Raw genomic sequence first — 26,442 nt, 5'->3', positions numbered from 1 at the left:
CCACTGAGCCATGTCCCTGGCCCTCTGGGTGTGTTTTTAATTGGGTTGAATTTATTTAGAGTTCCGTATGCTTCAGTTACCTGAAAGTCAGATTGTTTCCTCATATTTGGGAAGTTTTCTGCTATTCTGCCCATTTTCTTATTATATCATAAGTATTGACTCCTTCTTTCTCATTGATGCCTATTATTCTCACATTGTTCATCTTTACATCATCTTGTAGGTGATGTATTATTTTTTCCTGCATCTTAGTTGTTTTTAAGAGATCTTTTCTTACCTTTTCACTAGTTGTGACTGTGTCTTTAAGATCTGAAACTCTATATCTTTCACTCAATTTTGCAAGCTTGTGATTGATATTTTAAGTTCCTCTATATTTCTTTGACTCTGCTTTATATGATCTATTTCTTTCCTGTATTGCTCATTCAAGGAACCCATCACTTTTGTAATCTCCTCCAATTTTTTTTATCAGTGTCTTCTTGAGAAGCAGTTATTAATTCTTTTACTTCAGAGATTATTTCTGATCTGATTTCCTCTGTTTCTGCATTTGATTCTTCAAACGCTATTAATTCAAAGATTTTTTTATTTCAGAGTTTAATTTTGATCTGAGTTGCTGTATACCTTTCTGCTGTTGTTTCTTCTGATGCTAGTAATTCAGAGATTTCTGTTTTTATTTCAAAGATTGTTCTCTCCTCTGTACCTTTCTGCTGTTGTTTCTTTACTTCCAATGCTGTTAATGCATTCATTTCATCTTAGCTAGTGTCCTCTGCACTTGTTTTGGGTGCACTCGAGGTCTGAGATGCATTTTGCTCCTTCTCTTTGTCATTTCATATAGCACTGACCTCTGACCTTTGGTGTAGAGCTTTGGTGCAGTCATAACTTTATCACTTACTGAAATTCAGGTACCAGTCTATTAAGTTTGAGTTTATCCAGTTGTGCCTGGTTTGGGTCTAGCTGTTGTGTTCAGCTCTTTCCTGCTGCAGCCTTTGAAAGTGAACCTGTTGTGCTCGACTGTTGTGCCCCTGGCCTGGGGGCATAGGGGAGCACAGAAGCTCTGTCACACACTAGCAGGCTTGGGCTGGGTCTGGGGGGTTCCGAGGGCATGGCAGAGCTTCTCAATCACTTGGGCTTTGAAGATGGGCTCTGGAGGAGTGGAGGGGTGCCGAGGGTGCGCCAGAGGGTCTCACTCATGCAGCATGCCTGGCTTTGGTCCAGAGAGTTCCCGAGGGTGCATGGGAGCCAGAAGCTCTCGCACACACTTGCCTGGCCTGGGCTTGGGCTGGATATGGGGTGTCCGGCATGCACAGTAGAAGTTCTTACTCACTGGGCGGGCTTGGTTGGGTGAGGCTCTGGAGGTGTCCCAAGAGCATGGCAGAGGGTCTCACACAGTATGCCTGGCTTTGTTCCAGAGAGTTCCTCAGGGTACACAGGAGCCAGAAGCTCTTTTCCACACTCGCTGGGCCTGGGCTTGGGCTGGATCTAGGGGTCCCAAATGCGAGGCAGAAGTTCTCACTAGGTGGGCTTGGTTGAGGGAGGCTCCGGAGGTGTCCGGAGGGTGCGGCAGAGGGTCTTATTTGGTGTGCTTGGGTTTTGTCGAGCTCAACGTGATAAAAACCATCTATGATCTTGTACAGCAATTAACCACTAAGAAGAATATATGCAGTGTATTATTTGTTGAAACTGTACTTTCGATTTGATTTGAAACTGTCTCATTGCTATATGTTTATCAATAAAACTTTGAAAAGAAAAAAAAACCATCTATGATAAGCCAATAGCTAACATCATACTAAATGGACAAAAATGGAAAACCTTTACTTTAAAATCAGGAACAGGATAAGTATGTCCACTGTCACTACTCTTACTCAATATAGTACTGGAAAAATTAGCCAGAGCAATTACACAAGAGAAAGAAAAGGAGTAAGGATTGGAAAAGAATAAGTGAAACTTCACTCGCAGATGGCATGGTAGTGTACATAGAAGACCCAAAAAAAATCCACCAAAAGACTGTTAGATTTTAAGTTATTGAAGTTTATGGATCTCCACATGGTAAGTTATGCAAGCTTATAGGAGAGTTCTTCTGTAATTACAAATTGGTGGGGAATATTTTTCCCCAACTGAGCACCTTTAAAACTTCCAAGAATTTCTCCATGGTCCAGAAGTGGAGGTGGAGGTTGTTTGACATAGGATGAAAGAAAGAGAAAGCACTTCTAGGTCAGCCTGCTCTGAATCCTTTGGGTCCCAGGTTTACGGAGGTATATTCCTTATTGAATTCCACATTTGGAAAGTACAGGCTTTCTTTAAATCCCAAAACACTGAAAAATTAAAGTTCAGATTCACTTGATTTGACAAATGCTCTCAAGGCAAGTGCCCCTTTCACTTAGTTTGAATCTGATATACCATCTCAACTTACAAAGTAATGTCATAAATGACTGTTTCTCCTACATTTCTAATTGTATTTGATGGCTTATGGTGTGTAGTCTACCATATTGTTAAAGCAAAAAGCCTGCCGTACTATTGGGAAACAGTGGCTACCCCCAAAAGTTCTTATATCAAAGGGAAAAACAATATTTGGAAAAGTTGAGAAATTTCTTGAGCTCAAGGAAAATGTCTTCTTAATAAGAACATCATGATGCCAGGTGTGGTGGTGCACACATCTATAATCTGGCTGGGACAGGACAATCACCACATGTTCAAAGACAACATGGGTTATATAGTGAGAACCTGTCTAGAAAACTAAAATAAAAATAAAAATCCAGGGCAGCAAGATAGCTCAGCAGACTAAGCACCTACTTAGGCAAGCCCAGGGACCAGGGTTCTGATCCCTGGCATGACGTGCCACGCCCTCCCCCTACTCTGCCCCATGTGTGGTGGCACATGCCTATAATCCTATTGTGGGGAGGCTGAAGACAAGAGGATCACTACAAGTCCGAGCTGTATACTGAGACCCTGTACCAAATACATAAAAATTTTTTTTAAATGAAAATAAAAACAAACTCTTAAAACCATAAAGAACATCATGAAAAGTGCTGAAATAGCAAAAAGTTCCTGATTTCCTTTTGTCCCTACTTAGTGACACTAGACTGCTTGATACTCATCAAACTTTCCAGCTCAGAAGGACCAAAATATATATATAACCTATATATATATGCATACATACATGCGTACATACAAGATAAAATCATTATACTAATTTCTCATAGTTCTTCTCCCCCCCACCCCCGGAACCAGGAATTGAACTCAGGCCCTTATGTTTGCCAGGCAAGCACTTATTCTACTGAGCTATTGCTCATAGTTCATTAAAAAGAAAGGTTTGGGCTAATATTATTTGAACAATTAAATACTTGTATTCTGGGTAATTTAAAGACAATATTTAATGTATTAACCATTACTGTTCTGTTTTGAACTCTTTTTTTAGTTTTCCTTTTTAAAATAAAATTAGAAAAATAAAAAAAAAACACTTTCTAGCTCGGGGTGATATCAAGAAGTCATGAGAAGCACCTACCTTCTCAGTGACTCTGGGGACCTAGAGACTTCAGTGCAAGGCTGAGATGAGCAGAACCTAGAGGACTGTAGTTATAGAGGTGAAGTGGATTCATATGGTAGCACTTGGCGTCTTGGATTGTTGGGATCTGAGTGAAAGTCAGAATATTCTGGATGAACAGTCTCAATATACACAGGAAATAAGATTTTCAGAAGACTTCCTAAGAATTAATAATTCAGGCCAGGTCTGTCGACCAGGGTCAAATTTTAATACTGGTCACTAATGTCTTAAGCATCAAGTGTCATTATTATTCAGTAGCATCACTCACTAATACTAGTGCGCTTGTGTGTCTGTGTATATGTGTGTGTGTATGTGTGATCCTGATGCTGTCGTAGGATGGGGGGCTAGAAAATTCCCCCACACTGTAGTAGGGGAGTTTTCCACATATTGCTTAGCAGTGAGAACATGTCTAAATGGCATATTGTTAAGCTATGAAGGAGGCTCGAGTACCTTGACTTTGTGTGCCCCCCCTTTGGACTTTAAATTATTTAAAATTTTTCTACAAATTAAAAGTAACTAAAAGTTTACCATTATAACATCAGTCCCTACTATTAGATATTCTTCATCTATGAAAATTTGCATCTTTGGCAATTGAATAAAATTTTATTCTAATTTAAAATTTAAATTTTGGCAATTTAAAATTTTATTCAGTTGCCTAAGATGCAAGTTTTCATAGATGAAGAATATCTAAGAATGTTTGTTATTGGGCCAGGGAGATGACTCAGTGGAATAAGCGCTTCCCTGGCAAGTGCAAGGGCCTGAGTTCAATCCCCAGTTCCACAAAAAAAAAAAAAAAAAAAGAGTGTTTATTATTTACTCTGATGGTATAATTAAAACCAGTAAGCAAAGTGTTTTTAAGTATAAGAAAAGTGTTTTTAAGTATGACTAAAACTTTCTCATGCATCATACTTCATTTAAGGTAAACCAAACTAAGCATCAGCTGCCTGAAAAGATTTTCAAAGTAGATGAACTGACTGACTGGCTCAATTTTTATGGAGAAGCATATAGAAGGACAGCTTGGAAAATGAACTTGGTAAGTATTTCCTGTTTGTAGTTATATAATGTAAGCATTTCTTCTACAGCTTTGTACGTGAATTTCTGAAAAGCCTATACTTTGCAAAATCACACAGTTTAACAGAAGGACTAATGAGAAAAATAAGTCTCCTCAAAAGCTATAAAATTTTATAGCCAGAGCACTGGCAGAAGAGTGACATACCCAGGAGGAAACTTGCGTTGATCAGCCAAAACAGATCATGAGGACTGCTATGAGAATGTGAAAATGTACAAAAGGAGAAGAGTAGAAATCCAGTCATACTCTGGTTAGAGGAGGATTGATATTCTTGAGGCCACACCATAATGTGATTCAGTAAAGAGCCTGCAGCTTTGAGGATGGTTCCTGATGTAGGATCCCTTTTTTGTTTGATACACAGAGCGTTCTTGTTGCCAAGAGCCTACTAGAGATTTCCCCTTTTCTTTCCTTTGCTCTTTTCTTGTTCTGAAGTGTAGAAACCTTAAATTAGAAGGGTCCTAAAACTATGAAGTTAAACTATAAGAGTTCTCTGTCCTTTAGTTGATGAGCACTCTCATCATTTCTACTTTTTAGGATACTTCTGATGTACACAATTGTGTCATTCAGTCAGTTTCCATTTTGTCTTTAATATTCTGTCAAAAATTCCCCTTCCCTTCTCTTGCACTTAGATATTTTGTATGTCCATGAAAATTTGATTCTTTGGCAACTGGATAATTTTTTTTTTCTTTTTGAGACAGGATTTCACTATGAAGTTCAGGCTGGCCTTGAACTCATTTTGTAACCCAGACTGGCCTCTAACAGCAATCCTCCTGCCTCAACTTCCCCAAGTATTGGGATTACAGGCATGCACCACTATGCCTGACAGTTGGACAAAATTTTATTCTCTTAGGAATGTTTATTATTCACTCCAGTAGTGTAATTAACCATTCCCCTAACTCTTCTCTTCTAGCTTTGAGAACTGAACCCCAAGCCTTTTCATGTCATATCCCAGCTTTTTTTCCTTTTTTAAAATAGGATCTTACTAAGTATATCAACCCTTGCCCAGCAGAAGGCATGAATGAGCTGTCAGCTGTCCACATTTGTCACCCCTGTTTACCAAATCTGTCTGAGCCAGTTCACATGCAATAACTAAGGTTGCAGTTAAATAGACTCTGTAAAAAGCATTCAGAGTTTATCATTAATTAGTAAGTTAAATGGGCATCAAAATCCTTTGTATACCTTACATTTATAAATGTTAAGCACATTTTTTTACTACAAGTGCTACTGAACAGCACATTTGATTGCCTTGGCATAAAGTAGAGAAACCTTAAATTAGAAGGGTCCTAAAGCTATGAAGTTAAACTGTAAGAGTTCTCTGTCCTTTAGTTAATCTGCACTCTCATCATTTCTACTTTTTAGGATACTTCTGATGTACACAATTGTGTCATATTCAGTCAATTTCCATTTGTCTTTAATATTTTGTCAAAAATTAAACTACTATATGCTGACTCACTTCTAAAAATACAGGTATGTATGCTTATTTTTTTGCCTTCATTAACATAAATTACATGATAAATGCCTTCAGAGAGTGTGAAGTGATATCATTTTGGGAGCAAGAGGAAGCCCATTGATAAGACCAATGTTTTTGGCATTTACAGCTAAGTGGACAGTCAAATTGGAATTGGGTTGGCCTTAAGACATATTAAGACTTTAGTAGCAAGGGGCAGACCTTGAACAACTGGGTTGCTATAGGTTTTTATTTGAACTTGGCATTGGCAGCCTGTAGTCATCAGAATAGTTCTCAAAAAGGTGTAAGCAACTTGGGCTTGATTAGGACTAGCTCCAGTGTTTAAGGATGGCATTGTAATACAGAGATACATAACATCAATAAAGGTGGCATAGAATTCTTGAAATTAGAATCTCACAACTGGCTCATACTTTGATGGTAACGTAATAAAAGTTATAAAAAGTTGCTCTTTTTACAGTGTGGTACTGTCACAGTTGAGGTGGTTTTGTTGGTCATTATATCCTGTAAAGTGGTTTTATACTAAAAGTGAGACTACTAAAAATGCCTAGGGAGCTGGGGGTATACCTGGAGGTGTGTTCCTTACATGTTTGAGGCCCTCCGTTTGAGCCCCATCACCACCACCAGATAAAAGCCTAGAAGATATATCAGCTAATTCTTACCTCATTGCATTTGTAAGGACTAAATTTGTTAATGAGTAAAGCATGTAGAACAGTGCTTATCACAAGGTAAGCATACAAGTATTAGCTATATAGTATCACTTTTACTATTACATATACAGATATGTGTATGTAATAATGCTCAGATACATGTTCTTAAAGTACTTTCACATGTTTTGAAAATATAAACTAGAGGCTGGGGAAATGGCTCAGTGGAATAAGCGTTCCCTGGCAAGCACAAGGGCCGGAGTTCAATCCCCGGTTCCGCAAAAAAAAAGAAAATATAAAATAGATTTATCAGTTCTAAGTATGATCATTAATAAAATAGTTAACAAAAGAGAATGAGGGATGCAAAAGCTTCATTTTGCTTCAATTCTTACAGCCCATTCTTTCTGATTTTAAACAAGATTTCAGTGATACTTTTATAGAACTGGTATATTTGGTTGCTCTTTGTTCTGCTAAAACCCACAGACTTCAGTGATCCTAGATTGCACTTTGGTTTCAAAATTGATATTCTATGTGTTTCTTTCTCCTACCCTCTTTACAGATGTGTACGTAAGACAGTTCTGATTTATTCTGTTTTATAAATTTCTATTTTAAGAGGACAAATGACAAAATGAAATAAAACATTTTTTCCTCAGGAGAAAAAACTTAAAGCTTGCTTGGCAGCAATTGTGGAACAAGAAGAGTCTGAATTAGCTTTTATGCCCACTTTTGATCTCACAGTCAGAAGGAAGCATTTGATTGAGGATGTTTTGGATCAGCTGAGTAGATTTGAGAATGAAGACCTGAGGAGGGAATTATGGGTAAAGTATTATCATTTACTGTTTTTGTTGAAAGAATAAAAAATCATAAAAGGAACAAAAGGGTCTCAGGAAAAAAATCCCTCTTTACTGTGAAGCTGGCTGGTTTTGGGTCTCCCCAACTCCCTGGTTACCTGCCTTGGGCACTTAGTACAGTCAGGCTAAAGTAGCAGGTGAGATGGTTGTTCTCTCTGGGGAGGTAGATAGGCAGTGTAGCATCAAGTCTCAGCTTCCTGGTTAGTTACCATGTCATAAGGAAAGCAGACAGTCAGCATGGAACCCAGATGACTTTGTATAGAAACAACTTGCTCTTTATTAACACAGTAATCCCTCGCTGTTTTGCAGTTTGACTTTCATGGACTCACTGTTTTGCAGGTTTTCAAAAAATATTAATCTAATTATTTATTGTGAATTTTTTGTTATATATTGCAGGATATTGCAGTAGTTTATAATACTGTATGCATATTTATATGCATAGCATTTATCGTTTTAATTTTGCCAAAAAGTTTTAAATATATAAAAGTATATTAATCTCGAGAGAGATTAGTTAGTATGTACCTATATATAGCTAGTTTCTCTTAGTAGTGCTTAGACAAGATATCATGTTTGCATCTTGTACTATGAATAACTACTATGAAGACAACATCATGCAATGTATATAATTATTGTAACTGTCCTCCTAGCCTGTTTTGAAACAGTCTCATTGCTATTTCTTTCTCAATAAAATTAATTTTAAAAAATAAATAAAAGTATATTAAAATGTTAATTCTAACATATTAAAAGATTATTAAGTTGAAATAAAACACTGTTTACAGTGTATTTCTTTAGCAGATAAATACATATTATCCTGTACAGTGTGTATATATGTATTTTTTTGTTTTTGTTTTTGTTTCGCAGAACTTGGGATTCAACTCAGACCCTTGCACTTGCCAGGCAAGTGCTCTACTGAGCCATCTCCCTGGCCCCTACCTTCTTAGAAATAGTAAGGGCGCCAGGACCAACAATCACTAGCTGCCCAAGTTACCAAAAGATTATACTTCCAAAATCTCTTGATGTTGATTCCACACACAGAACAAACAAGTTGTCCTATGTGTGCCACTCACAACAGAAGCCTTTTTTTTTTTTAGTATATGTATGTTGTTAAAATTATGTAGGTTTACAAGGTTAAGAATGTTAGAAGTGGTGGGGTTTTTTTTGTTTTTGTTTTTTTAAAAAATTTTATTATTTTTTAGTAAGGGTCTACAGGGTCTCACTATTGTAGGTCATACTTGTAGTGATCCACCTGTGTTCAGCCTCCCAAAGAGCTGGGATTACAGGCACGAGCCACCACACCCAGTCTCAATCAAGGTCTCAGTGTGCCCCGGGGCTGGGGCTGGCAGGGCATGCCAGGGGTTGAACCCAGATGCTGTGTCTGCCTAAGCAGGTGCTTTAATCCACTGAACTATTTGGCCAACCCTTAGAAGTGTTTTTAAAAATGTGAGAAAGGTTTATGAGAGTGTGGGAAGGGTTTAAAATGTATACAAATACTAAAATATAATGTCACTACTTCACTGATTTTTACTTTTCACAGGGATGTCTGGAATGTACCCTCTATGATAAGTGAGGGACCACTGTAGTTATTTGAGATATAATTGTGGAGTTAGCTATATAATAAACATTCATAAATGATTTTGAGTGTAAGTACTGTGCAGCTTGTCTCAGTCTCGTAGGTTTTGACAAAGTATAGTAACAGGTAGATCTGTAGAATGCTTCCCTTGTGCCAAGAACTGTAAATTGTCTCACTCTTCCTTGTTTAACTCTCACAGCAACACTGTGCTGTAGGTTCTGTTTTTTTTTTTTCTCAGTTTTTAAATAGGAAAACTAACATTCAGAATTATTAGGCCAATTATCCATCACTAACATAACTGGTAAATATTAATGCTGGGATTTGGGCCCCATGGGAAAGCACTAAACTTCCCACTTACTAAAACTTACAGAGATTGGCCTGCTAACACTTAACTGAGTAGAATGTTTTGATGGGAGACTAGGTCATTACTTTTTTGTGTTTTAAATTCAGTTAATACTCATTGAACATTGACCATTTTCCATATGTATGTGAGACATTTCATACACATTTGGCTCTGTTTAAGAAGCTTTTGAGCCAAATGCCTTCATTGGAAGACTTAAAAGAACTCAATCCTGTTTTGGGAAAGTAAGTAGATGTAGTCCTTTTTAGCACTCTCCCTGGATTCCTATGTCCACACATGTATACTTTTGACCATTTATGAAATGTATGGAAACATTTCTTTCTCAGTACACATCTTGTTTTTTTTCTGTTTTTCAATGAATTTGAAAACAAAGTCATGGTTTAGCTGTTTGAAATAATAATTATGATTTCTTTTTTTTCACTCTCATTTAATCCTTCTGGTAATTTGTGAGTTCAAGCAGCTTGCCCATAATAAGGGGAAGAATAATAATTTGACAACTGATCGTACCACAGAGATTTTAAACATTTCACTGAGGTTTGAAAGGTGCACCTCAGGCTGAGGATATAGCTCAGTGGCATAGCGCTTGCCTGGCAAGTACAAGGTCCTGCATTTGATTCCTGGTACAAAGACGCCCAATAACAGGAGATTTGGGGACTTTGTGGAATATCCAGGTAGAGATGCTGAGCAGAGCTATAGCAAAGAGCATCTTGTCAGCCATGAGAGAAAATACAATGGATTGGAAAGTTAAATGGCAGTAGGTAACAGATGGAATTTTAAAGGACAGTGAGCATCTAGGGAAAGAGCAGAGAGAAGAGCAGAAGTGCCTGGATAAAACCAGGGGAAAATCTAGGATTAAGCCATCAGGGGACAAAAGAAAAAAACTCAAGGAATACTTCATAAGAGAATGCTAGAGGAAAGTAAATAGAAAAAAGGAGGTGGCCAGGAGGGTATAGTGTCCTAGTGAAATCAGGGGAATCAGACATGAGAAGAAACCAAGGATTGGAAGTCAGAGGTTCATCATAGCCAGGCATACTGGTGTATGCCTGTAATCCCAGCACTTGGGAGGCTGAGGTAGGAGGATTGCTACAATTTCAAGGCTAACCTAGGCTACATAGAGAGTTCAGGACTAGCCTGAACTACAAAGCAAGATTCTGTCTCAAAAAAAAAAAAAAAACCAAAAAACAGAAGTTCATTGTCCTCAGCGAATATTGAAGAAAAAGAGGTCTTTGAAAGTCAGCATCTATTTTCTAAATTTGCCAGTCCTAGAGTAGAAGAAACCATATTGTCGTAGTTGGAGATGATATGTTAGGAATTTTTTTTGTTTTTGAGAATAAGGCAACCCTTAATACATTTGTAAGGTGAAGTGAAGTGTTTCCAGAAGTAAGGTTGGGAACCAGAGAAGGCGACTGAGTGAGCACTCATCTTAGACCTTGATGTGAACAGGGGGCTTCTGCGTCTTCAAAGAATAAACAGTCAAGTCTACACACTTCATGGTGGTTCTGGGTTTTTAGCTGTCTGAAATAATAATTATGATTTCTTTCTTTTCACTCTCATTAGATCTAATGGATTATGACAGTGGTGCCAATTGAAGTCAATTTAGTGGCGAAAATGATATAGGTGCTGGGGTTTGATAGGATTAAATCTAGACTAACGCCCAAGCTTTTACATAAACTTGGGAAAGTTAAATTCTTTAAGTCTCATTACCCTTATAGAATTAATGGGGAGATTGAAATGATTAAAACAGTAAGATGCTTACCACAGTACCTGCCCACAACTTAGGTCTGTAATTGTTAACCTTTTTTGGTCTGAAAGAAGACTTCATACACAGAGATACAGATTGCTGGGAGTGATGCGTTACCTGTTGTCTTCTCAGGTTTCGTTTAGTGGAGAGATTGAGTATGACTTTGGAAGAGTCAAGACAGAGTTCTTTTATTATGTGTTTGAAGCAATAACTCAGCCAGAATATGGGATGTTCACATATCCTGAAGATGCTTCCTACATGTGGTTTCCTGTTAAGGTTGGTCCTTGTTATTATTTTTATTCCATGACAGAAAAAATACATATTATAGAAAAGTAGGTTGTTCAGATATTTCATAGTAGGAAAAAATTTACTGATACTGATTAAGAAATGATCTTCAAAAAAAGAAAAAGAAATGATCTTCAGTTTAAATAGGGTGATGATTTTCCTTAAAATGGAATCCCCTCTCTGTGGATTCCTATGTCCACACATGTATGCTTTTGACCATTTATGAAATGTATGGAAACATTTCTTTCTCAGTACATATCTTGTTTCTTTTCTGTTTTTCCATGAATTTGAAACCAAAGTCATGGAAAGAAAATATAACTAGTTATAAGGATTCTCAAGGCTAATATGTTTGTATTCTATTGTGCTTTGAGCCAGAACTATGGCAAGGACTTATATCAGTTTTGTGACTAAAGATTAATACTAAATCTTCTCATTTCAGGCTTTACAGACATTGACACTTTGATTTTATGAAATGATAAAAGGACTTACCACTTACCTAAAATAAATACCCCACTGCAATGATTAGAAGCACTATAATACTTTTGATTCTTACTCTCTTTTCAGCCTAAATTTGAGAAGAAAAGATATTTCTTCTTTGGGATGCTCTGTGGCCTTTCCCTTTTCAACTGCAATGTTGCCAACATTCCTTTCCCACTGGCTCTGTTTAAGAAGCTTTTGAACCAAATGCCTTCATTGGAAGACTTGAAAGAACTCAGTCCTGTTTTGGGAAAGTAAGTAGATGTCCTTTTCAAGCATTTTAACATGCATTTGAATAAATATTTGAATGTACACATCTCAATAGTTTTATGTTTGACATTAGTATTTTAAGTATCTTAAACCCATTTAGTTTTGGTTAGAGTTGTTGTGTAATGGTTTAATTTTCTTTTTTAATTAAATTTTTATTTGCATTGATACATATTTGCAGTCCAGAATGATCACATTCTTCCTGGGAAGTTGCTACACATACATAATACACCATGATTCTTTTTTTACTCCTTCCTATACCTTCCCCTCTTCATTTTCTAAAATTAAGAAAAATTGATTCTACAGCTTATCCTCAGTGCTCAAAATGATAGTTGAACTTTTTTTCTGTGTAGAAACTAGCAAACAGAGCTCATGTTATTCTGGGACCTTTACTTATTATGCCTGTGTCTCCAAGAGTCCAGTTCTTTCCCCAGCAAATTCTGTTTCTGTTTTTCTACCTAGGTCTTTGATCCATTTTGATTTGATTTTAGTACAGAATGAGAGATATGTATCAAGATTCATTGTCCTGCATACGAATAAACACTTTTCTAAGCACTATTTGTTAGAGTCTCCATCATATGTTTTTGGCCCCCTTGTTAAAAAAAAATAGCTGACTGATGGTGCTTGAGGATGTTTCTGTGCCATCTGTTCTATTGGTCAGTGTGAATTTTTGTGCCAGTGCTGTGTTGTTTTTACTTTTGTGGCTTTGTAGTATAAATTGAAGTCTAAGATTATAATGCCTCCTGCCTTTTTATATTACTCGGGATTCATTTGACTATTCTGAGTTTTTTTCTGTTTCCATATATATTTTAGAATTATTCTTTATACTTTTGTGTTAAAAGTTAATGGTATTTTAATGGGGATTACATTAAATCTTTATATCATTTTTGATAATATGACCATTTTTGACAGTGTTATTTCTGCCTATCCAAGAATAGAGGGTGCCTTTCTATTTTGTGATGTTCTCTTCAACCTCTTCTTTCAGAGTACTGTTTATGGTTTTTGTTATAAAGGTCTTTCACTTTCTTGATTATTCAGATTAGTTCTGAAATATTTAATTTTATTGAGGTTATTGTACATGGGATTCTTAGTGTATAGAACTGCTAATGACATTTGTGTATATATTTTGTATTTTGCTATTTTGCTAAATTTGTTTATTTTGTATAAGTACTGCGCACTAATTGATTGAGCCACTGGAGCTCCTAAATTTGTTTATTCAAAGAGTTTTCTGCTGCACTGTTTTGGATCCTCTAAAAGATCATGCCATCTGTGAATAAGGATGTTTGGACTTCTTTTCCTATTCAAATCCTGTTTGCTTCCTTCTCTTGCCTAATTGCTTTGGCTGAACTTTGAAATACAGAAATGGAGAGCGTAGACATCCTTACTTGTTTCTGATTTTAATGAAAATGTTTTCAGTTTTTCATATTTAGTATATTGGCAGCAATGGGTTTGTCATAAATGGCTTTTATCTTAAGTTAAGGTCCTAAGGTCCTTTCTGTATCTGTTGAGATTATCATGTGATTTGTTTTTTATTCTACTTTATGTAGTGTGTTACTTTTATTGATATGCTTCCTTGTGAAGCACCCTTGTGCCCCTAAGTTGAAACCAGTGTGGTCATACATGGTCTTTTTAATGATCTGTTTTATTTTGCAATATCTTGTTGAGCTGTACTGAATTCAGAAACCAGTGGCTCTCTACACTGCAGGCCACCCCAATAATTCCTGGAAATGTCTGGGACCTTCATAGAGGTTTCATGAGATCCAAACTATTTTTCTATTACTAAGGCTGTTGTTTTGCCTTTTGCATTCTGTCATGAAGAGGGAGTTTTTCAGAGGCTATATATAACACCATAGAATTCTCTTAGCCAAAAGAATGTTAGTGTGTCTTCCTGTTTGTAAAACATCCTTTGCTTTTAATTTATAATACTGTAAATAGAGATATAACTAGTATAAGGTTTCTTTGTGGTTGTCAGTAATTTTAATCCAAGTAGCCTTTGTATTAAACTTGACAAGCAAATTCCAAAATTTATATTAATAAACAAAGGATCAAGAATAGCCAGAAATAACTCTTAAGGTAAAGAAAGACAGAGAATGTGACCTCACAGATCTCAAGAAATGATATAGCTGTATTAATTATAACTAGGACAATATGTTAATAACATAGGCTTTCTAATGAAACTGAAGAGAGAGCTTAGAAATTAGTGTGAATTAAGGAATTTTTTTAGAAGTTGCATGTTAGATTAATAAGTGGGAAAAGGATTTCAATAAATGAATCAATAAAAAACTGACCATCCTGGAAAAAAGTAACAGTGGATTACTGCTTTATGCTATTCACAAAACTCAACTCCATATATATATAAAAGTCTTAAATTTAAGTGCAAAACTTTGAAAGCACAGAAGAATATCAATCATTTGGGGATTTCTTAAGTAAGACATAGAAGGACCATCATTGGTCCTTCTATGTGATAAAAGATTGATAAATTTAACTGCAGTAACATTAAAGAACTTTTTTGTTTAGGTCTGGCCAGATAGTTCAGCAGATTAAAGTGCCTGCTTAGGCAGGCACAGGACCGTGCTGGCCCTACCCCCTGGGGTACACTGAGACAGTGAGACTGGGCGTGGTGGTACACGCCTGTAATCCCAGTGCTTGGGAGCCTGAAAATAGAAGAATCACTATGAGTCAGATCTGTGTAGTGAGACCCTGTAGACCCTGTACTAAAATACATTTAAAAACAAATTTCTTTGTTCATCCAAAGGTATTTTAATGAAAGAAAAATGGTAGACATTTGTACTCCATCTTGAGGATGATAGAAAAATGGGGGGGGGGTACCATGTTCTGTATACTCTTGTGATATGTAATATGTAATAATATTAAGGAGTGAGGCTTTCAGGGTAGGATCAGGTCCCAATACTAAGCCATTATGAATGGTAGTATCTTCATAAAAGAGTTCCCAGGAAGCTTAAGGGCCTTACCTCCCTGTGAGGAAACACTAGGCACCATCTATGAAAAGCCCTTCACCAGACACTAAATCTGCTGGCATGTTGACCTTGGTCTTTGAGCCTCCAGAGCTGTGGTTAATACATTTATGTTGTTTATAAATTATCTATTTAGAATTGTTATAGGCCTAACTAAACTCATAAATTTGTATCAAGAAGTGGGTCACTACTGTAACAAATGCATGAAAATGTGGAAGCAGCTAGGTAATAAGAGATAGAGGCTAGAAACTTTTAAAGTGCATTCTGGAAAAGGCCACTACAGCCATGAACAGACCATAAAGGGCAGTTCTGATGAGGGCTCAGAAGGCAGCTATAGAGAAAAAGTGGTCGAGATCAGAATGATGGTAGAGTATGGACAGTACAGGTCATTTTGGTGAATCTTAAAACAAGTGAGGAATATATTATTTGAAATTGGAGGGAGGACAGTACTTGGTGTGAAGTGGCAAAGACCTTGCGTGGATTGTGTTTGCACCCTAGCATCTTGTGGAAGGTAGAATTTATGAGCTGTACAGTCCAAAGAGAGAAATCTGTCAAGGGCTGGCGAGATAGCTCAGCAGACTAAGCACCTGCTTAGGCAAGTGCAGACTGGGGTTCAATCCCCAGCACCACATGTTGCACGGACCCCACCCCCAGGCACACTAAGGCGGCCACTGAGACCAAGCATGGTGGTGCATACCTGTAATCCCAGGAGGATCATTAGGAGTCCAAGCTGCATAATGAGACCCTGTCCCAAATACATTTTTTTAAAAAGATATTTTCTTTCAAACTGTTGGAGGAGGAGCATAGCTTTTCTTGACTACTTACAGTAAAATATGAGAAGAGAGATAATTAAAGATGCAGTTTGTAGTGAGAGGGAAACAGAACATAAAGATTTGGAAAACAGGCCTGGTAAAGTATGTTCGGGAATGAACATAAAGAGGGTAGCCTGCAATCTGATTCAGAAATTAGTGGTCAGCTGGAGCCTGGTGATGGTCATCAGAACAATGGAAGGATGATCCTGAAAGCCAGCCCTTCATGAGGCCTTCAGGGTTTCCACTTCTACCACAGGCTTAGAGTACAAGACCCGGGGGACAGAACTGTGTCAGAAGAGGGACTTTGATGCACAGCATTACCATCAATTCTCTGCTCCCTGCATTCTGACCCAGTGCTCCTCAGCCAGCCCCAGGTGTGGCTTAGGCTGCAGTGGTCTGTGTTGTGGAGGACCAAGTGATACTGTGTCTGCTGTACACATGCTTACAAGCTGTGGAGACATGGCTTCCTCTGCCTAGATTTCAAAGGCTGCCCCCTAGATCTCTGAGCCCAGGCAGAGTGTTGCCATGGAGTGAGGCTGTCCTGGAGACCTTGGAATAGTAGAACCATGAGTGTGCCACTCCAGCCTGGAAAATGCTCAGTCACACAACCACCAAGGGCTACCATCTGGGCTGTGCCCTGCAAAGCTGGGGGCTGGAGGACCAACCCCAGGCTTACTGTGTTCTAAAGGTTATTCTCAGACCTAAAGATTTCACGTTGTTTGCCCTGTTGGGCTTTGCACTTACATGGGACACTGTGGTAGACTTGTACTTAGAAGTACATACCTTGTTTGATTTCATAGGTGCACAACTATAGAGCAGTTTCCCTCTTTTCCTCCCCCAAAGACACACTGAATAACTGTCATATCACAATGTAGTAATAAAAATCCAGTGGGGGGAAAAGTCAGCTTGGCTTCTACTGTTCTTCACCTTTCTCAGTGATACGTGTTACTTTGCGAGTTTCTTTCAAGCTATACAATATCATTTACATCCTTTACATACCCAGATCTGACTGCTGTAGGTGACACCTCATCACTGTCTCACCTACTTGTCTCAGGGATTATACTTTGCAATAGTTTAGTCTCTGCTTTGCATTACCTATGCTGGCCACATTAGGATCTACTTAAATGTTTGTTGAATGAATAAATGAATGTATGAGTAAACAATACAAGACATGTTTCTTTAAAAGCATATATAAAATACCATGGCATGACAGGCTGGACATTGGAAGTATCCATTTAGTATAACTTTTTGTCACAGATGCCTTGGAACAATTAATTTAGTGGAAATTCATGTCTTTCTTACACCTGGCGTTGGGACAGGAGGTACAAGGAAGTCCCTTTGTACCTTATCTCACATTTCTTAAGTAAAAACTCACATTAATAGGGACCTGTTAATTTGTAAGGTTAAGTGCAGAAGCTGAAAGAGTGAATACCAGTAAACATGGTATCAGTCCTTTTCTAGATGGAAACCTATTTCATTGAGTTAAGGAAATGAAGGTCTATGGAAAAGAGCTGTGATTCAGGAGTGAAGGCTGCAGATAAAATTCCTATATAGATTATCAAACACATAGAGATAGATGATGTCACCTGGCCACTTATATTCAGAAGAGATATGTACTTGATAAAGTACCTAGTGATAATGATTGTTGTCCTTTTAAAGTAAAATGATTTCTTCTTAGGAGTTTGCAAGCACTTATGGATGATGAAGGCAAAGACTTGAAAGAAATATATTACATCTATTTTACTGTAAGTAACAATAAAAACTACCTAACAGATTAGTTTCAGTTTTGCAAACCATTTACATACATATCTAAACATGTCATGCTTTACTTTTTAAAAGAACTTCTGAATTATGCGAGGGCTTTTTCTCATTTTTCATGAGTTGAGTGAATCAGTTAGATTTTATTACGTAAAAGCAGCTCTGAAACTTAGTAGCTTATGTTAACAATCATGATTCTGAGAGTTCCTGACTGGGCTGGACAGTCTGAAGCAGCCTCACTTACATACTTGGTGGTTGGCAGATGGATTGATTTATTTGGTGTAAACAGATAGAACAGCTTATTTGTCTTTGTTTTCCAGGTTTTGTATCCATTTAGTAGGCTAGCTGAGTCTTCCTCACACGGTGGTATTAAGGTTACAAAGAATAAGAGATAACTCCAGCATAGGAGCTGCTTCTCAGGCTTCTGCTTCTGTCTGATTCCACTGGGCTGACAGAACTTCCCATAGCCAATCCAGATTCAAAGGCCAAGGAAGGAGATAGACTCTCCACTACTTGGAGGCATTACAGAGTCCCAGTGCTGCAGGGCATGAAAATCAGATTGGAAGGAATTGTTGGCCAGTTTTGCAAATCTGCCATTTCTGCTCTACACTATATATAAATCAAATACAGAGAAATGTTAATTTTTCTTGCTTGTTTAGTATGATCTCTTCACGTAAGTTTTGAAAAAAATTAATATTGCATTGTGCATGATGAATGGTGATTTTTTTCTGTTTGTACTTTTTAAACTAGTTTTTATGACAGAAATATACATTCTTTCCCTAAAGGAAGAGAGGGACATTCCAAAATGTTTGTGTTGATGATACATTGCCTAGAATTATATTGGAGATGTTATCTGAGTTCATTTGTGTTCGCAGGTCCTTTGGGATGGAAATGATATAGATTTAATTCCTAATGGAAGTCGCATACCTGTCAACCAAACTAACAAGTATGTACAAGTAAATGAAATAGATTGTATGTATACAATATTTATTGCAATGAACTCTTCAAATTCTTATTAGTTTTTATAATCCCACTTCCACTAGTCATTATTAAGACCAGAAATTGTGTATTATATGAATGGGTATTGACAGACATATCATGCAATTTACATTGCAGTGGATGGAAATGGCTTTCTTTTTCCTGTTTAAAATGATAATTCTAACATCTGTCCTACACTGTTCACTGACTTCTTACTCTGTTTTTACTTTTTCTTTTTATATCACACTTTAGGATTTATGTTTTTAGTGCCTCTTTCATACTGAAAGCTGCATAGTGGCAGGAGTATGATCTGTGTGCTGAGCCAGTGTGTCTCCAGTACCTAGAATGGTCTGCAGTGGTGCCCTGAACATAGCAGGCACATGGGATTTGTTGAAAAGGTTTCTGTGGTATTTTGACTTGACAGCATCTGTGAGTTGTCATTACAGGGTACAGAATTTTGGATTATTGAACATTTCCTTGCTATTTGGTCAAATGGCAAGTAAATCTGTAGTAAGCATTGTGGCATATACCAAATCTTTGTAATATCTTAAATTTTAATAACTTTCTTTGGAGGTATAGATGATGTGTTAGATAAAATTTCACAAATTGTTTTTTTTTCTTGTTTTTTTAAAATTGAGTACAAATTGTTAAGTATACAACTTAATGTGTTTTACAAAATGAACATACCGAGGCTGGGGAGATAGCTCAGTAGAATAAATGCATGTCTGGCAAACGCAAGGGCCTGAGTTCAATCCCCAGATCCACCAAAAAAAACCAAACCAACCAACCAACCAAACAAACAAACAAAAAAAAAAAAATAGAGAATTACCAACCAAACAGAGAAACAGAACATGTTTAGGTACATAGCTCTAGATTGTATCAGTGTGCTCTACAGTTCACTTGTCCATAGCATTTTTTTACTTCAAGTCTTGGGCTACTGAGAATTACGTTTCTATGAATGTTCATGTCCATGCAGTGTATGTCTGATCACGGAAGCTAAGCAGAGTTGGACTTGTTTAGTACTTGGAAGGAAAATAATACACAAGAAAAGAAAAGAAAAGATTAAAATTTACCTCATCTCCCAGCTCATTAAATTTACCCCACCTCCCAGCTCACAGACACTACTGTTAGTGGTTCATGTTTTATTGTTCTAGATTTTTCTCTTCTAACCTCAGTGTTATTTCAACCGTGTGGTCTTGAGTAATCATTTAATCACTGCAAACCTGTTTCTTTTGCACTAAAGTGTTTATAATATGAAAGTTGTTATGGAGATTAAGTTAAATAATCTCTAAAAGCCTATGGTAAGCACTCAACTGTTAGATGTAACCTTGGTGATTACAGTAAACAAATTTTTTTTGTTAAAGGAAAGACTATGTTTCAAAGTGTGTTGATTACATCTTCAACGTCTCTGTAAAGGAAGTTTATGAAGAATTTCAGAGAGGATTTTATAAAATGTGCGACAAGGACCTAATAGGAGTTTTTCATCCTGAAGAGCTGAGGGATGCAATTGTTGGAAATACAGATTATGACTGGGAAACATTTGAAAAGGTATATCATAAAGGATCCATTGTTGTTTCATTTCAGTTTTCTTTTTCTGTTTTCTGAAGTTTTTCTTCATTGTGTTTTCTGTAGAATGCAAATTATGAAGAAGGCTATAACAACTCACATCCCACTATAGTGATGTTTTGGAAGGCTTTACACAAATTGACTCTGGAGGAAAAGAAAAAGTTCCTTGGTATGTATTATGTCAAATAGATCTGTAATCTTGTTTCCTTTTGAAGGAATGAAGATAAAATTTATGCTGTGTACCATCTGTAACAAATCATAGTGTCAGAGCCATTCCTAATCCAACTGATGACCCCTCTGAAAACATCAAACATCCATTGTTAGCTGGACATAGTAGCCCACATTTGTAATCCCAGCTACTCTAGAAGTTGAGGCAGGAGGATTTAAAATTCATAAAATAATAAAACCACAGGTTGGAAACTTAGTTCTCTTTCCCATCTTACAAGATGGCAGGTGAAAAACCTGGGAAGCCGGACACTAAAGCAAAGAAACCCAAAGCCAAGAAGGCTTCTGCCAGTGGAACTGGTAAAAAGGGTAGGGTGAAAGCAAAATGTCTAAGAAGGGGCAGCCCCACTGCAGCTGAAATCCTGTCCTGGTTAGAGGAATTGGTAGATACTCCCGATCTGCTATGTATTCCAGAGAGGCTTTGTACAAGAGAGAAAGTACACAGCTGCTAAATCAAAGGTTGAGAAGAAAAAGGAGAAAGTTCTTACTACTATCTCAAAACCAGTCAGTGGGGATAAGAATGGAGGTACCCAGGTGGTTAAGCTTTGAAAAATGCCTAGATACTGAGGATGTGCCCCAAAAGCTCTTGAGCCATGGCAAGAAACCCTTCAGTCAGCATGTGAGGAAACTTAGAGGTAGCATAACTCCCAGCACCATCTTGATCATCCTCACCCAGCGTCACAGAGGCAAGAGAGTGGTCTTCCTGAAGCAGTTAGCCAGTGGCTTGCTACTTGTGACTGGGCCTCTAAGCCTTAATCATGTTCCTCTATGAAGAACACACCAGAAATTTGTCATTGCTACCTCTACAAAAATTCTTATCAGCAAAGTGAAAATCCCCAAACACCTCACTGATGCTTACTTCAAGAAGAATCAGCTGCGGAAACCCAGACACCAGGAGAGTGAGGTCTTTGACACCAAGAAAGAGAGATACCAGATTTCAGAGCAGCTTAAGGTGGTTCAGAAAGCAGTAGACTCACAGATTTTAGCAAAAATCAAAGCTGTTCCTCAGCTCTGGGGCTACCCGCTCTCCGTTTTGCTGTGACAAATGGAATTTATCTTCATAAATTAGTGTTCTAAATGACTTACTAAGAACCTAATTAAATAGCTGATACATTTAAATAATAATAAAACCACATCTCAAAAAAAAAAGTTGGGGCCAATGAGATATCTCAGCTGTCTAACGCACCTGCCTGTTAGTCAAGCCTAGGCAGGTGGAGGGGACCAAGTTTGATCCCCGGCACCACATGCCACACCAGCCCCACTTTGAGGGCAGACTGAGCTGGCCAAAGAAAAGTGTTAATGATCCTTTTCCCCTGTGATTTACATATTTATAATAGGTACACACAAAATCCAGCCTTAATTAGCCAAAATCCTGCTACTTTGTGTTTCCAAATCAATTTTAATTCACCTTCCAAATTTTGATTTCCATTTTATGCTTACCTAGTGGTTTTCCCAAGTCTTAACTAATTATCTCAGTTACTTAAACATTATTTATTCATTTTTAAAAACATTTATTTCTTATTTTTGTGGATGACACATATGATGGGAGATACTCAAACTTACACTAAAAATCAGTATTCTGGGTCTCCACTCCTAGAGAATTCCATGTCCAGGCCAGTGAGCATACCTTGCACCCTCCCCTTGCCAGCCTTCTCTAATGTTTCTTCATCTACCTCGACCCTCCCCTACCTCCTTGTTTCTTATCCACAGTTTCATTCTTACAGATCCAGCGTTGTCCTCTACTCTGAAAAATTTCCCTGGTCATCCCAGCTTGGCACCATCTCCCTCCTCTGAAGCCCAGCATTTATACTCAGAACTTAACTCTTTCTTGACTTTCCTTATACATTATGTATTTTCTCTTGTCCTTGTCTTTTTCTACACTAGAATCAATATAGTCATCCCTTAGTCTGTCTTTGATTTTACTCTTCACAGTTTTGGTTAGGTAGTCAATCACAGTTTGAAGATATTAAATGGAAAATTCTAGAAATAAATGTAAGTTTCAAGTTGTAAGCCATTCTGAGAGATATGAAGGAAACATTGTGTATCCTACTGTGTTCCACCTGGGAATCATCCTTTTGTCACTTAGTAGCTTTTTCATTTCTCAGATAACTTGGGTACCATGGTACTTGTGTCCAAGTTACTCTTTACTTATGGTGCCAGAGCACATAGTGATGCTGGCTGCTTAGAAATGCTGAAGAGAAGCTACATAATGCCTCTTTTAAGTGAAAAGTTTATCATGGATATATATATATATGTTGAAGAAAACAATGAATATATACATAGGATTCAGCACTGGCCACAGTTTGTGGCATCTAAGGAAGGGTCTTGTAACACATTCCCTATGGATAAAGAGGGACTACTGTATTCCCAGCCATACTGTAAGATTGCTCGAGGGTAGTGACGCTCAGATTTTGATCCCTAATTACTGTATAAGGCAGGATTTTACCTGTGAGCCCTCAGTAAAGCTTTTTTTAGTTTCTCTGTAAGTTTTGGCCTTCACGTGAAACAGAGCATCTAATTTTAGTCTTCTTTTTAGTGTTTCTTACAGGAACTGACAGATTACAAATAAAAGATAGGAAGACTATGAAGATAACATTTTGCTGTCCTAAAAATTTGAATGAGGAAGATCCTATGAGAGCTCAGACATGCTTCAGTATTCTCTACCTCCCTAAGTATTCCACAATGGAAAGAGTAGAAGAAGCACTTCAGATTGCCATCAACAACAGAAGGGGGTTTGGATGACCCCAAATCTTATTTTTTGCTTCTTTTTTAGAAGTATTTTCAGATACTTTTAAAGAATATTATAAAAAATAAATTTAACTCATTATTCACTGTTTTTTTTTTTTTTTTTTTTTTTGTTTTTTGTGGCCCAGCTCAGCCCACTCCGGGGGGTGGGGGGCTGGTGTGGTATATGGTGCCGGAGATCGAACTATGGTCCCTGTACATTTGCCTAAGCTTGCCTAAGCAGGCACTTTAGACCACTGAGCTGTCTTGCTTACTCACTATTTTCTTGTTCTTTAAGAATTTCTATTATTGCATATAAGACATGTATTATGAAATAGATTAGGCAGACGGGCTGATGCCTAATATGCATGAAGCCCTAAATTCAATTTTCAGTACCAAAAAAATATATATATATAAAATGGGTTGCAGCTCTGATACAAAGGTTAACCGGAATGGTTGCTATGCCTAAAGAGACATTGTCTGCATAATACTTGCTGTTTCCTTCAGGTGGCATCATTCCCATACTTTTCTCTTCAAGGTGGGGACTGGTGGCAATGATTTGGGACAAACAGTGAGAGAAGCTTTTAAGGAAGCTTTTTAAAGTGAACCTTTATAAGTAGTGGGAGTTTTTGTCTTTATTCCTTCTTGGAAACAAGTCATGACAGCTAGAGCTTCAGCATCTGTTCAGATCACCAGATCACCATGCACAAAGGATCAGAAATCTTGTCCCTAAAATTCTTAAGCTTAATTATCAGAAGTGCCTAGATTAGAACATCTGATGATCGGAAAATAACCAGATTTCTTTGTGTTTATGGTACTCTGGGAAGGCCTGTACTCATAAAACATATCCCTTAATTAAAAGACACAGTGGGCTGCCAGCTGGGATTTACCTGCTGAGATCAGTGTAGCATATTTCCAAACAGTTTCGTTTCAGGTAGAAAAAGGGAAGCAGTATTGGCTCAACATCCTATTTCTGCCTCAGCTACATACTTGGACTGTTAACCCCAATCTCTTCACTGTCTTTCCTTTAGAGGCTAGAGAAGAAGGAAGATGTATTTCCCAGGATCCCTTGATAGCTATAGTTGTGTGTGTGAATTGTGTTCTGCCAATGGGATGTGTCGTGTTTATAAAAGCTTTGCAACATGACAGGAAGTACCTGGTTCCCATTCCCAAAAGAGGCTCTAAATGACAACAGGGAGAGAGAACAAAAGCATAAAATAAAAGTAGTTTGGTTTTTTTTTTGAGACAAGATCTCACTATGTAGCCTAAGCTGGGCTTGACCAGTCAAGCCTCAAACTTACGGCAGTTAATCCTTCTCAGACTCCCAAGTGCTAGGATTGAGGGAGTATGCCACCACCCCAGTTCTCAACATTTTTTAAAATTGAAAAGGAAGAGCTGACAGCTCAGACTATAGTGCCAGCTTAGGCACAGCAGCCAGAATTGAATCCCAGGTGTGCTGTGCCAGCCCCATCCCCGGGGTACGCTGAGATGGCAGTAGAGCCTTGGCATGGTGGCACGTGCCTGTAATCCCAGCGCTTGGGAGGCCAAAAATGGAGAATCACTACGAGTCCAATCTGTGTAGTGAGACCCTGTAGACCCTGTACTAAATACATTTAAAAAAAAATAAAATTGAAAAGAAATTCCCCTATTTGCCTAGCTTTGCATGCCCATTTCATGGCCAGAAACAGAGAGGATTGACAGTTCCAGTGCACTGGGGAAAAGTGGGAAAGGTTATTTCAGTGCTGTTCCAAAGAAATCAATGTAATACAAGCAGCAACAGTAATATTCTAAAGTGCTTTAAGTAATAATTCTTCCTGTGTAAACATTGAGCTTTTTGCCTATGGACAGAACTTAGCAACTTTTGAGTTAGGGTAATTTGTGTCGGTCCCCAAGCCACCAGGATGGTTTTATTTTCAGGACTTCCCAAGTAAGTGATGCTTATCATATGGGGGAGACAAGAAACAAGATTTTATAACTATGGGAAATACAGTTTCTAAGAGGGCATGAGAATTTAGTTTAAATTGAAATAGTCACTCAACAGTGCTTCTGTGATGAAATGGTACATTCTCAAGCAAAGAGAATGGGATAAAATTATACGTTTAAGAGGTGTTCTGAAGCGTGTCTTACAGAAAAAGGACTAATAAAGCCTTATACCTGGTGTATAAGACCCACACATGAAACCAACTTTGCCTACCCTTTGATTGCTTGACCGCTTTACTACCAGTGTCGCATGAAACAAAAGTGCCATCTAGTGGCTTATGCAGAATACGACTGCTTCCAAGTGTAGCATTTTACTAAGTAGGGGAGGACAGGCCTTTCTCCACATCACGACACATAGTAGTGAGCCTCTGCTTAGGTTCTTGCGAAGGTCATTTCATATTTTCCATACACCTCAAGAGCACTGCTCTGCATGTTGATGTCATCATTTTTCCTTACAGATTTACATTCTGAATTTCAGAGGGCCTTGCTAAAGCTCCCCACGCCCCCTGCAGGATTGGAAGCAAATAAGGGAGAGATGTTCATGAATGTCCTTTATTATTCCTTTAAAATGGAAAGATTCTTATTAATGAGGTAGCTAAAGTGATCCCTATCAATAATGCAGTTAACCTGTTACAAACTCTAAGGAGTCAAGAAGGGCTGTGGCTTTGTGAAGCTAGCCAATTACTGAAGAGGAGATGTGAGCTTTCCCTCTCTAGTTGATGAAGGAGTAAGACCGCTTTATCTTGTGAGTTTACGGAACAACAATTGGAAGGAGTGGAATTAGTGTCATGAGCTATGTAATGGGAAACTAGGTGAAGCACAGTCTCCATGGATGAGCTGGAAGAGAGGATGAGTTGCTAGTGAGGAACTTGGAAGAAGAACATTAGAAACCCATTGAAGAATTCCTGAGAAAGGGTGTCACTTCTGAGAGGGTAATTTAGAAAGCTTGAAGACTGTATTCTACTTTTTTTTGTTGTTGGTGGTGGTGGAACCGGGGATTGAACTCAGGCCTTTTCACTTGCCAGGCAAGCACTCATTCTACTGAGCTATCTCCCCAGCCCTTGTATTCCACTTTTAACTGTAATCAGCAAATCACTTGGAACCACTGGGCCTTAGGGTGGGCATTTAGATAGCACTCTTTTGAGTTTTTAAAATT

At 37.8% G+C, this 26,442-nt stretch overlaps 1 protein-coding gene and 1 non-coding gene across 2 annotated transcripts in view; one reads left to right on the top strand and one right to left on the bottom strand.

Moving 5' to 3' along the window:
- Herc5 (HECT and RLD domain containing E3 ubiquitin protein ligase 5) overlaps positions 1 to 23,324 on the top strand; it is a 52,302-nt gene extending 28,978 nt beyond the window's left edge. The window contains exons 14-23 of the mRNA XM_004646584.1: positions 4,455 to 4,568; positions 5,964 to 6,071; positions 7,370 to 7,534; positions 11,372 to 11,515; positions 12,089 to 12,255; positions 17,734 to 17,800; positions 18,689 to 18,759; positions 20,156 to 20,339; positions 20,424 to 20,526; positions 23,119 to 23,324. Of these exons, the coding sequence (XP_004646641.1) occupies positions 4,455 to 4,568; positions 5,964 to 6,071; positions 7,370 to 7,534; positions 11,372 to 11,515; positions 12,089 to 12,255; positions 17,734 to 17,800; positions 18,689 to 18,759; positions 20,156 to 20,339; positions 20,424 to 20,526; positions 23,119 to 23,324 (1,329 nt within the window). The remainder of the gene's footprint in view (positions 1 to 4,454; positions 4,569 to 5,963; positions 6,072 to 7,369; positions 7,535 to 11,371; positions 11,516 to 12,088; positions 12,256 to 17,733; positions 17,801 to 18,688; positions 18,760 to 20,155; positions 20,340 to 20,423; positions 20,527 to 23,118) is intronic.
- On the bottom strand, positions 8,516 to 8,650 carry LOC111814127. The gene has a single exon (XR_002819197.1). It is a non-coding gene; the product is annotated as a U11 spliceosomal RNA (small nuclear RNA).
- Positions 23,325 to 26,442: the final 3,118 nt, after the last annotated feature.

Source organism: Octodon degus, unplaced genomic scaffold, assembly GCF_000260255.1.
Source record: "Octodon degus isolate 3935 unplaced genomic scaffold, OctDeg1.0 scaffold00272, whole genome shotgun sequence".
Lineage (NCBI taxonomy): Eukaryota > Metazoa > Chordata > Mammalia > Rodentia > Octodontidae > Octodon > Octodon degus.
The sequence above is the reverse complement of the archived record's forward strand: the minus strand, read 5'-3'. Positions and strand labels throughout refer to the sequence as shown.